At 37.4% G+C, this 13,995-nt stretch overlaps 1 protein-coding gene across 1 annotated transcript in view; it reads right to left on the bottom strand.

Annotated features, from left to right (window-relative positions):
* LOC139711192 (uncharacterized) overlaps positions 1-9,340 on the bottom strand; it is a 32,000-nt gene extending 22,660 nt beyond the window's left edge. The window contains exons 1-2 of the mRNA XM_071623107.1: positions 9,230-9,340; positions 2,467-2,787 (exon numbers count right to left, since the gene is read on the bottom strand). Coding sequence (XP_071479208.1) covers positions 2,467-2,787; positions 9,230-9,284 — 376 coding nt within the window. The 5' untranslated portion in view covers positions 9,285-9,340. The remainder of the gene's footprint in view (positions 1-2,466; positions 2,788-9,229) is intronic.
* Between the last annotated feature and the right edge of the window lie 4,655 nt (positions 9,341-13,995).

Below are 13,995 nucleotides of genomic sequence, written 5' to 3' on the forward strand. Positions count from 1 at the left end.
AAAAGAAACAGATACACTGATGCAAAATTATGAAGCACGGGGACGAAAATAACATCATTTTCCCCCTGCAATATGGCTTCCGTAAGAACATGTCATGTGAACAACAATTACTTGGTTTCACAAGCGATTTACATAGGAACTTGGAAGCAGGACGTCAAACGGATGTTATAGTCATGGATTTTTCAAAAGCTTTTGACAAGGTTGGGCATGAGCGGCTTTTACGTAAACTGTGGACTACTACGGTATCAGGGGGAAAAATCTGAAATGGATTCAAAGTTTTCTCAATGGAAGAAGTCAGAGGGTCGTTTTGGATGGTATTAAATCTTCTTCAGTAGCGGTAGGATCTGGAGTGCCTCAGGGGTCGGTTCTTGGGCCTTGCCTCTTTCTACTTTACATCAATGACTTGCCTGATGGTCTCGCGTCAAAGGTTCGCCTTTTTGCTGATGATGCAATTTCTTACATGACTATCGACAATCAACATCATACGCAAAATCTTCAAGAGGACCTAAACAAAATTGGTGACTGGGCGAAAAAATGGATGATGGATTTGAACACAGATAAATGTAAGGTTTTGACGATATCCAGGAAAAGAAGTAAGGTGCAACACGTGTATCATCTAAATAACGCCCCTCTTGAATCTGTTGAATCCGTGAAGTACTTGGGTGTAACCATCACTTCTGATTTGAAGTGGACCCAACACATCAACAATACTGTCAATAAAGCCAATAACGTGCTTGCATTTCTAAAACGCAATCTTCGCATAAAATCTTCTGATGTTAAAGCCACAGCTTACAAAACATTGGTTCGACCAATTGTTGAGTATGCTTCCACAGTTTGGGACCCATCTACCAAGAACCTAATCCACCAAGTGGAAATGGTCCAGAGAAGAGCTGCGCGATTCACTTTAAATCGCTACCATAACACCTCGAGTGTCACCAAAATGCTACAAGAACTTAATTGGACCACTCTGGAACAGCGCAGAGAAAATGACAGGCTAATTATGATGTACAAAATACACAATAATCTCACTCCTCTTTCAGCACAGGACTATATCATCAAACAGGCTACTCAGTTAACGAGAGCCTCGCAACCACACTCCTATCAGGTACCATATTCGAGAACTGAATCGCATCGCCATTCGTTCTTCCCAAGAACTGTAAGGAACTGGAATTCCCTGTCGTCAGAAATTGTTTCAGCGCCATCTGTGGGATCATTTCGAAACCGTCTAACGGTTGATCACAGTGGCTAGTATTTTCGTCAAATTTTCTATGTGCTTGTAAATATCTGTAAATAAATTGTATTATAATGTAAATAGCACCAGTCTGCAAGAATCTTCAGTCTATTGAAGGAGGCAGACTTAATCAGAAGAAGAAGAAGAAGAATGATGACGCATCATTCTACAGATAACAAAAAATGTGTATTTACATAAATTTTCTACTGACAAATAGGTGTCAGTAAATAAAAAAGGCTCGTAATAAAACACAAGATTTGTTTTGTTGCAAGGCAACACATTTTAATGATAACAATGATGATGATAATTCGGTTGTTTTTTCTTTTATGGTCTCATCAACCCTTTTTAACGCATTTTCAACTTGGGTTTTACCTTCGTAAAGTATGCCACTAATCTATATGCTTGTATAAATAATTACATACATATATTTTTTTCTGGAATTATTCACTTCGTCTTGCTGATTTCAATATTTATGTCAGTCTCTTATCTTTTCAAGCGTGTATTGTTTTGGGTTTTTGGTGTGTGTTATATTTGTATTGTGATTCTATAATCTATTGTGTTGTAGTGTTTTATCATGTATTTGTAGACTGGGTTCCCCTGGAAAGCAGTTGAGAAACTGAGGGGACTACCCTGCCTGTAAATATGACGGAATGAATTAGATAATAAATAACATTTTTAAGTTTGTTAAAGGGTTATTTATCTATCTTATTTATTTAGGTAAAAACCAAAACCAGAACCGATGGGAAGTGGAAGCACAATACACTGCGAATGAGGATCTGCCTCAATATTGCAATATTTCCTTTAAACTATAGAACAGTTCCTATAATGGTGAAACTGTCTTTTTCACTATTTTTTATTTTTTTATTTAGAGGAAGCAGAGCTTTGCATTTCAAAATAATGGGAAATATGAGCCGAGCCAGTGTTTGTCGTTTCAAGAACGATGATTCTTCCTGTACAATACGACAGTATAGGCATTTCTATACCGTCAATGGAGTCTGCCGAATAAAGAGCTGGGTGAAAGTGTTGCTTAGCAACCGTTGCAAGGGAGAGCACAGGGTCAACATCCAAGCCCGCTGAAATGCCGAGATCATGACCTCAAAAGATCCGCATTCGCTCGCGCAAATAGTATTTTCTTTATATTTCGTTCTTGATTATTAAAATGATAAATCATTATCCATCAAGACTTTACCTGCCCTTTGGAACTTATCATGCAAAGGTTGTAATCGAAAATTTACCGTTCTGTGCGACGCGCAGACGTTGATAGTAGTATTTGTCCGCCTCTGAAGTTGCTGTGTGCACCAGGCATGCGTACGACCCACTGTCGGCCTTCGTCAAATTGGTTATTTCAAGCGAGTAGTCTGCCGTCAGGTTGTGCTTCCGGGTCACAAGACGAAGACCATTGAAGTATTGCGCCAAGGGAGTGGAATTAGTGCTATTCACAGTCCACTGCAAGATCGCGATGTGGTCTGCATCCACCGAATAGGGACAAGGAAGGAGTGCGCTGTCGCCTGCTTGCGCGATGTGCATGGACCCATATACAGGGGGGAAATTACCTCCTGCATGCAAATTAAGCAGACATACATATATTCTATTCATGAAAAGGGTATATGTTGACTTTTCGCTGCCCTGACAAACTAGGAAATTGCCTAATCAAAAACACACACACACACACACAAAAAAAAAAAACCCGTTGGTAACAACATTTACAGCAAAATTAACAATAATATTAATAATGGTAATAACGATGATGATAATAATGATAATAATAATAATCATGATAATCACATTAATACACTGTATCATGATAACGGTAAAATAACAACGATAAAAACATTTTATTCATTAATAATGATCAACAATCGTAAATATCATAAAAGGAGTGAGTACCTTTTAGAAGGTGAGAGCTTGGTGAATAAAGACATAAAACACTTCATACTTTTTTGTTTGGACATAATATTATAGTTTTACAGTTTTTTTTCTAGGAACTAAAAATGTCGCTGTGGCGACTGGTATGCCTCCGCCAAAATGCATGGCTCTCCCAATAGGTCTATATTTTTACATTTTGACAATGTGTGACGACAGTTTCACATAATTGGCAAAATATCAAAATGTCATGTTGGTCACAATTTGTTGAATGTTCACTTTCCTTGAACTATATATAATTTTAATTGAATGAGTGGCTATATTTTCTACGAGAGCATGTATTTTGGAGATTCGAGGATTTTCACACAACTTTTGACCCTTTCATAGGTTTATGCATTGAGTAATAATGCCTCCGCCACGAAGTGGTGCCGGAGGCATTATGTTTTCGGGTTGACTGTCCGTCCGTCCGTACGTCCGTCCGTACGTCCGTACGTACGTACGTCCGTCCGCATTCGTTTACACGATAACTTGAGTAATGTGGACTGGAATTTTATCAAACTTGGTCCAAGTATAAAGTATGATGGGGCAATTACTTGATTAGATTTTGGGTGAAATCGGTCCAAGGTCCAAGGTCAAGGTGAAATCATGAAACCGTATCCGTTTACGTGATAACTCAAGACTGGATTAAGCAAATTTCACCGAACTTTGTGCAAGGATGCTGTATGATGGGACAATTACTTGATTAGTTTTTTAGGGAAATCGGACAGAGGTCAAAGGTCAAAGATCAAGGTCGAATCCTAAAATTTATCTGTTTACGTGATAACTAAAAACTGGATGAAGTAGTTTTCACCAAACTTGGTCCAAGGATGATGTATGATGGGGCAATTAGTTGAGTAGAATTTAGTTACATTGCAAAAGGTCGAAGGTCAAAAGATCAAGTTCAAATGCTAAAAATGTTGCTATTTCCCCCATATCAATGCAATGCCCGAAGGTATTTTCTTCAAACTTAGTGTAGACATGTACTACTGCATAAAGATTCTCCAGTGAGAGTTTCATGTCATAAGGTCAAAGGTCAAAAGGTCAAAGGTTAGGTGAAAATGTTACAATTTCACTTTTCTCGCAAATGGTTCAATGTATCTTCAGGGAACTTGGTACATATGCATGTACTGACTAGCAGGGATTATCTAGGGAATTTAGGGTCATTGGTCAATAGTCAGGGGTCAAAGGTCAAGGTCAACTCCTCAAAATTTTACTATTTCCCTCATACCCTAGTATTTTTTATGCAATGCTTGCATATTTGTTTTAAAACTTAATATATATATGTATTACCTAATGGAGATTCTCTGGGAAATTTACAGCCAGAAGGTCAAAGGTCAAAGGTCAAAGGCCAGGTTTAAATGCAAAAAGATCTATATTGTACTGTAATTACACTCTTTCTTCACACCTTGAAATATACACAATGCATAAACTTATAAAAGGGTCGGTCAGAAGTCAAGGAAAAACCCTCAATTCCCCAAATACGCGTACCTGCACTCTTAGGCTATTATAGCAAACCTAGTTCAAGGAAAGTGAACATTCAAGATATTTCTGACAAACCTGTCATTTCAGTATTTTGCCAGTTATGTGAAACTGTCATCACACATTGTGAAGACATTGTACTATACACCTATGGGAGAATCATGCATTATGGCGGAGGCATCAGTCGCCATAGCGACATTTCTAGTTTTCAAGTTATGGAGAAAATGTGTAATTTGAGTATTAACTACAGTCAATTGAATATTGTGAAAATGAGAAGCATAAAGGAGAAAAATCACTCACTGTGCGACGTGAATACATAAGAAATCAATAACAATGGACACGTACTTGTACTTAGAGCAATCTAATAAGAAATAAGCATCGTGAATAAATAATTAACCCTTTAGCAACATTTTACTGATTTCCTACAAAATGGTTCATTGCTCCCTGGCATATACAGCAATATTGCTCTCATTTCGACAACTTTCCAAATTATGCAAATTGATCACTGCATGTTCATTTTTGTCTATTACAAGTTGTGTTCATTTAAAAGCCGATTAAGACTTTACCAAGAGACTCGTGTGTCACAGACATAATTTTAACACACTTTTGTTGACCTTTGACCTTTTGCAAACTACGTAATTACATTTTCTATATGAAAACAATAGATATAGCAAAGCATGGATCTATAAAAAAGCGGACGGGCGGTTTCGGGAGTAATCTGACGGGCGGTTTCGGGCGGTTCAATTACTACGGACAGGAAAAGAGGAAGAAACAGGGCATTGCAATAACATATAGGAATCGAGAGTCGGAAATTAAATGAAACTTCTGCAGACAAGGCCATGCGTGCATGGCATGTAATATGTGTGTACCAAAATCCGCTAAGGAAGTTCTCTCAGGGGAAGAGAAAATACCTTTAGAGTATAGTGGCAATGCTCTTGACGTTTTGAATTTATTGTGAACAAAAGAAAATCTGAAACAACTTATACGAGTGGACTTTGGAACTAAAAGAATACGAAGCTGTAACAACTGTATGGAGAGAGTGTGTCGGGTTCATTCATTATTTCATGAACTTTAGGAGGGTTTGTTTTACAAAAGAGAGGAAATTGAAGAAAGATCTGAATTCATCAGCGGCTGAGAGACCATCCTCGGTCCATACCTGACTATAAACATTGTCTTCTGCAAGATTGCCATATAAGTACATCGTATATATACATAACAAAGTCATCGCAACCAGGAAATGTAAGAGAAACACATACTTGTACAAAAAAAGAAGTATGATATAAAGAAAACATAATTCAGAAACTTTTGTGACGATGAATATCATCATCTCAATATTTGCATAATGTAATTGACACCAGTGCAATGAACATGTTTTCAAAATAATGCAATATGATCAAAATGTCTGAAATATGTATATCGCATGACTGCAATTCTTAGGTTTTCAACTTATAGTACGTTTTGTTTCTGTCACAGTCTGTTTTGTGAATGCTGAGACACGAAATATGACGGATGAGAGAAATATTATCAAGAATAGAGCAACAAAATGACAACTCAGGTGTGCCAGGGAAGTGAATAAAATACTGGATGTGTTAAAAACAGAAAATGAACGATGTCTCTGAAATATACAAATCATTCTTTGCCTCTTATGTCGTTAAACTTGTTTTCCAAAAGTGTCCGAGGGGCCTGGAGAGCTAGAGTGTTCTGTTGATATACAATTGACTGAATGTTTACACTGAAAGTGATACTACGAGACATTCTATTTACTATAGTATTCCGAGTATTGCACGATGGTCGTGGGCACACACTTTAACAAAAAGAGTCAAGAAAATTTACTATTAGCACAATATCCACCGCCATTATAAAGAGCAACAAGCGACAAGACTTACTCTGAAACTTGAAAATATGAAACTTATGATTTTTTTTTTCTGTACAAATGTTTTCACAGAGAAATCAGTGTTCTTGGTGTAAGTTTATCGTTGAGCGTGTTTGACCTTTGAACTTTGACTTCATGATCCCAATATGAAAAGGCAAAGGAGTATACAACTCATGATTCCTAAGATTAAACTACCTGTTGCCGTCTTTATGCATGCCCCCCATCACATCTCACTCTTGCAACAAGAGCATAATCTGTGCGTTGATATGATAATGAAAACAAAACACAACAAAAACACAACACAACACCACACAATACAACACAACACAACACAACACAACACAAGAGACTCGGAAGATATCTCGCTCACCCGAGTTATTATGTGGCAAGTTAATATTTTTGCAGACTATGATAAAGCCCAAGAAAAAAAAAACACAAAGCAAACTTTGGGAATTCTCTATAATATATAGGGGCATGGTGTCCATTTAAGTGAGGAAGATTATACCTGTCGAGTGCGTAGAAAATGTGACCACCAAACATACAGACTGTGATCTATTAAAGTTGGGGCTCAATTTGTAACATTATATGATCTTTTTATTTTTCGCAAAAAGCATTTTCAAATGCTCACCAAATCAGAATGTATATATATATATATATATATATATATATATATATGTTATATATATATCTATATATATATATATATGTTATATATATATATATATATATATATATATATATATATAAAAACTTCATATTTGTTCAAATAGGTCCATGACCCACTTTGGGGGGGGGGGGGGGCATCCTCTAGATTAGAGATTTTCTTTTGTAGAACCCGAAATACTAGTAGGCCTACTCCGAGAAAATACAATGCTACAATGTTAGTGAGTGTACTTTCAAGGTTGTAGGCCCCTATATCGGAGCCAAATTTTGGGCCAGTTTCACATTTTCATATTCCCTTTGAAAATGCGTGGTTTGATGAAAGCCGATCATCTGTTCTTGAGTTTTATTTAATTTTTTTGGTTTAGATTAAACTTATTTATGTCCTTCATGACCCCCTAAGACTGTTGACTTCATTTACCCCTCCCCCCCTAATTTAAATTATTTTTTTCTTTCTCTCTACATGATGAAAACATCTTTCAAGTTTGGTTAAAAAAAATCCACTCAACTGTTATTTAGCTATTGGGACCTTTATGAACCCTATAACCCTCATCATGACACCCCAAAGAGATTGCACTTCATAAGCACACCCTTCAAGTTTGTTATAAAAAAAGGAAAAGCAAAGGATCATCCGTTCTTGGGTTCTTGTCCCTATGACCCCTGTGACCTTTGATTTCATTTCATGCGGATATACCCATCTACGAATTAAATACAGGAGTAACTTTTTGACAGACCATGTATTTTTTTTTTGGGGGGGGGGGTGGTGGTGGTTGTTTGCTGTTTGCTGTTTACAGGCTTTTGATTTAAAATTGTGACATATTCGACGCCCAAAAGCATTGAAATTCCATATGTGGGAATACTTCTATTTTACCTCATTGTGAACACATCATGCAAATTTTGTGAGAATTTGTTTACCCATTCTTGAGTTATCTTGTACATAAACAGACATACAGACTAACATAAGAATTGAAAACATAACCTCCGCCAGCCGTAGGTTTCGGAGGTTGTGATCATGGGCACAACAGGTTGAAACGAACAAAGTTAGAGATAGATATTATTGGTGGTCAGTCTCAGTTCATTATAAAAACATAGATTTATTGAAGCTGTAAGACAACCACTGTATAGTTGAATGTTAAATAACGAATAATGAATCTTCGGAATAACTCCTCAAATGCTGGTTATAAACCCTATTTCATGTTCGGATTAATGAACATTTATATCTTATAGTATGTGCATGTGCATTTCGGAATAACGAACCTTTATATCATTTTGGAATACTATATGAGGTAATAGAATTTAACGAAAAGCTCTCTTCGGTGTAACATGCACAGCGAACGCAGAGCGAAACTTGAAGCGTTCGCCCATGCTATATACTATGCCATGTTATGTAAAATGTTTGTTATGCTTTAGTATCAAAGGCCTAAATGTAATTACGTAAGCCATCCGCATTTCGTTACAACTTAACACTTTCTTTGGTATTGTTTGTTTGTTTGTTTGTTTTGCTCTCAAAGGTGCTCGGAAGTGACGTCATTATAACGAATATGTCGCGCTTTTTTCATTTTGATTTTTTTTTCTTTCTGGGTCATTTTTATTCGTCGCAGGGCTTATGTACATTCTTTGACTGAAAGATCGGTCTCCATCTGGTCGTCGGGGATATGTTCCGCGGAGACTGCGTCTGGCTTCACGGATCCCATACGGAGGAGAGCGATAACGTAAAAAACAAAACACAATAAGAATAAAAGACTCCTCCGGACAGACGGATCTTTCTATCTAGTACATTGCAGGCTTACTGAAGCGCGGGTTTGAATTATTTATTATCTTCATCAATCACGATGATAATCATGGTAACGATGTGCTGTATGAATCGGCAAGAAACGGACTAAACATTTTCGTGAAATCCACAGGTTGCATTGCGTGTATTATACGAACGAGTACAATAGGCTCCCTCCATACCCAATTATACTCTGAGAGATGCATTGAATGCGAAGCAAAACAAAAAAAAACACAACAACAACAACAACAACAACAACAACAACAACCCCGCAGCTTACCTCCCTGGCATAACGTATAGACTTATATCTTACCTTGCACACCGCAATAGATGAAGAGAAAACACAGCAGGAAAGCTATTGCATCCATATCTGAGACATTTGTCTCAACAGTGGGCGTAGTGCATGTATCACCTCCCAGGACGGGTAGTATCAAGAATCTACTCTTTCACATCTCGCTGTCTTGAGGACAGACCGTAGACGGCATTACTGCTCCTGGAGGTCCCCACCTTATTCATTTTTATATGGATTCTGTTTTTCTCCCCCTTTCTTCTCCTGTGTCGAAATCCTTATGGTGGGAATTCCCACTGGCTGATACGTACGCGTACATGGCGTGATTCACAAGTACCGTGAGTGCTGTGCGAAAAATATCGGTTCGCCTAGCCTCATCACGTGCTTTGTTAAAGCATGGAGGTAGTATTCTACCTCCATGGTTAAAGCCATAGTAAGCTACTATTACTAGTACTGTGGAGTGGGTGCTTATTATTTACTGCTGCAATCCGTACGCTACTGTTGTTATTAAAAACTGGCTAGTAGGCATATACAACGAAGGCACGAACGTGCGTCAATGTTATGTTTCTGACATGCATAATAATTTTGGGCATAACAAAACAGTATAAAAGTTGAGAAGAGAACAGCACAAGTTTACTATATGGTTGCCATGAAGACGTACGTTCACATGATTGTTATGGACACGAGTAAAGGGTTTTTAAGTATACAATGTACAATAACAATAAGTGAATTCTAAAGGGACGACAGCAGTTTTAGGACGTAGGGCATACAGAGTCTTTTGTTCGTTTTCATGCAGATTATCATCTGCATATCAAAAAAGAAACAACAAAATATCTCATATTATATTTGTCTGCAGATTAATATTATATTAGTTTAAGTATAGTAGAAGTTTTTGAGTATGGCAAAAGATTAACCTCAACTGCTGTTTGCCTACTTTTTACCAGAGTAACTACTACTATTGACTTTCCAAATTGCAAGGTCTTGATGAAATCCCCTTCACACACACACACACACACAAACACACTTACATTCGTACATACATACATACATACATACAAAGACATTGGATGAGTAGACACACGTCAGCAGGAGGGAAACCCAATACTTTCAGATGAAGTTTCTCTCAATCAAATGCTTAACAAATTTGACATATTCAAATTTCAAAATTGAATCAAATTTGAGCTAAATCGGACATGGAATTAGGAAGCTACAGCTCTTTCAATAAATGAAACGTAGAGGGCGACAAATTAACTCAGGGTGGAACTTTCAAAATGCATTCATTCGTGCCATATCTGGATTTCAGAAAAGGAGCTACGCTCATTGTTGAGAAAAGTTGCTAAATGTGAAATTTTATTAATGTTAAACCTTGGAGACATATCCACAAAGGCGGATACACGTCATAAGTGTCCGCTGCCCTCTACTGACTGCTGAACTTTGCAAACCTGGGATTTCCTTATTCCTTGCCCGATCTTGGCTCAAACTTGCAGTGATTAATTCGAATATATCAAACATTTGAATAAGAATGACTTTACATGAAGGCAGTGGTTCCCTTTAACATACGCGTGTGTTATTGCCCAAGCATTAATCAGCCCTGAATTTGGTTTGTCCACGGGTACACAACGAGGAGATACGGACATTGGACTCAAGCATTTGAAGGACCTTTTAGTGATTTGGTCCTAGAAAAAAAAAAAAACATTCTGATAATCATGCTACTGTGCAGATATTAAATGAGGTGACAGAGTGAACGGAGAACACCTAATTTGATTTTTATGGCTTTACCAAAGACATCCTATAATTAGACAAGACATCTAAGACATTCAAACTTCTAAACGGACGAGGTATGGTATCCTAGGGTAAAGCTATAAGCGAAAACAATATACATAGCATTCCGCCATTCCGAATCCTCTTAAAGGACAAGTTCACCTTCATAGACATGTGGGTTGAGTGAATGCAGCAATATTAGTAGAACACATCAGTGAGAGTTTGAGGAAAATCTGACAATCCGTTCAAAAGTTATAAATTTTTAAAGTTTCTGCTTAGTCATGGCTGGATGAGAAGACTACTGTAGCTTGTGATGTCACATGAGTACAACGGTATAAAGAAAGTATAAAGAAAAGTCACCTTATTTTCACTTTTCTGGCGTAACAAAGGAACACTCGACTTCTCTCTTTCGGAAGGCAAGGGGAATAATATTATCCTTAACATACATCAGTTAAGTCCAAGAAATGTGCACTTTATTCAAAAAGTAAAATGTTGTGAAATTCTCTTTTTATTTTCATTATATCGTTGTACGCGTGTGACATCACACACTGTAGTGGTCTTCTCATCCAGCAGTAATTGCGCAGATACTTTAAAAAAATTCACAACTTTTGAACGGATTGTCGGATTTTCCTCAAACTTTCACTGATGTGTTCTACTAATATTGTTGCATTCACTCAATCCACATGTACATGAAGGTGAACTTGTCCTGTAATCTGACTTTTCTTCTCTACACGAAATTGTAAATTACTAGTCGCTGCTTATCCATATATATTCTTTGCAAATACAAACTCCCCCCATAAAAGTTTTGAAACTCAAACTAATATTTAAAGCATCCCTGTTTCCCAGTATTTTTTTTCATTCAAATATTGCTCAATACATTTCTGCACTGAATGAACATGTGTTACATTTTTGTATGACATATGAAGACTGCAGAAATAACACTTTATTACATCAAACAAACAAATAAACATCAAATCAACGTATACACCGAGATTTGAATTGGTAATCAAGTTTGTCATTTGAACCTCTCGGGGCAATTTAGAAATTAGGATGATTATTATATAGGTTTTCCCGGTCAATTTCATACTTTTGTCATTCAAGTTCCTATTCCGAGCATTCGATTTCACGCATTCCACTCTCGCAGCACTGAATCAGCAATCAAATTCAAAATCCGGTCATTCGAATTCACTATCCGAGCATTCGAATTCACTCTCGAAGCATTCAAATTCACTATCGGAACATTCAAATTCACTATCGGAGCATTCAAATTTAAGAGAGGAGCACGCATTTCATCAAAGAGCATTCAAATTCATGTCAAGCTGGCGACGGAATCTCGTCGGTCATTCAAATTCGTGAATAGGCAACCATGTTCCAAATAACTGCATTCAATTTAAAAGAAGTCCTGAATTTAGTTAGTTTGGGGCCGTGTATGCATGTGTTTCTCACTTGGCTTTGAATATATTGGGATTTATGATGATTATTTATTTTGCAGTAGAGGTCCACCTGTTAATTGACAATTTTGAACCCGCGCTTAGCAAATAGGAATATACAGGCACATTTCCCTGGGATGGGACATAAAATGGAGGTCCCACGTGTAAAAGAGTCACAACTCATGCATGTAAAAGATCCCACTTCATTATTCATAGCAAAGAGCAAAACATCTAACTGGACCCCATATGGAAGACCAGCTTTTGCAGCTGAATATGGGTTATCCAGCCATCTTCTTTGATAGAAAATTAAACAAACAAACAAAAATTAGGCACTGTATAGGCCTACAGACGAGCATAATACGGAGGGTTGGTTGACACTTTCGAGGAGACTGATACATGAGCATTTTATACGTGTTGTCTGTTGTGTATTGCTGTCTTATTGATTTAATTTTGCGGGACTATGTGAGATCATTGTGTGTCAGTTTGTCTTAAATTGATGAATTGTCATTATATGGTTGGTGTTGGGGCGTTGTCAGCATGCAGTATCATCAAGAAATATGATTATTAGTCGTTGTGTTGTTTGGATGCACTGCTGATTGGACATTGTAATTTGACATTCATTGAGATGAAAAACAAAGAATACATGAACAGAGAACAATGTAGAACATGTAAACAATCCTAATTACACAATATGCACGCATTCATTGGTTGTGTTGGCCCTTTTTCCTTTTTTAAAAGTCTCCTCCATTTTCCTCGTTAAATTGATTGCACGAAGTAGGAACTTGATCGCCTAAAAATGAATTTGAACGCTCCAAACAAGCTCATTGGGACTATCACGTGACTATCGTATGAATTTGAATGCACGAGTAGGAAAGTCGGTGCTCGCATTTTGAAATGGAATGCCCAATCGTGAATTTGATTTCACGAAAACGAAATAGAACGCTCATAAATGAAATTGATCGCTCGGATTCTGAATTTGAATGCCCCGATATTTTCGCGTGCGTGCGCTGCGTGAATTTGAATGCACATTAATGAATTTGAGTGATAAAAGTATGAAATTGACCGGGAAAACCTATATTATATACCCACGTCTAGTCTGGTTTCAAGACCCTTTGCCAACTGCACTCCTTTTACAAAATGCGCCCTCCGCGGTGGCGAAGTCACTGCCTTTGTAGTCCACTTCCTGGACTGTTCGAAGCATCCATGCGTGCAGTGCAGGGCTCACACGGGTAAATAATTCCCCATAGAGACGTGTGTTAAAATTCAAATTTCAAAAAATTCTGTAAAATAGCTGGGAGAAATGAGGTGTTTCATCTTCACTAACCTGGATGAGTGAGATATACCCTTTCATCCATCAAATTTCCAGGGTGGGTTCTTCTGCTCAAATTCTGTCCAAGGGTCCGCAAAGCCAGACTACGAGTTTCTGTCACTCAAAAAATCACCTATTTTCCGTACACCTACCCAATGAAATATAGTCCCCTCAAATTCCATCAGAAAAGCTTTCATCTTCCAACCAAAATGCAGTTTGTAGAGGAATTCATACTCAATATCTACAGCTATTCAGTTGTTTGCCAAACTACATCATAGATTTTTTATTAT

Source organism: Diadema antillarum, unplaced genomic scaffold (assembly GCF_040938485.1).
Source record: "Diadema antillarum isolate AM-2024a unplaced genomic scaffold, OU_Dant_1.0 seq00001622_RagTag, whole genome shotgun sequence".
NCBI classification, from domain to species: Eukaryota; Metazoa; Echinodermata; class Echinoidea; order Diadematoida; family Diadematidae; genus Diadema; species Diadema antillarum.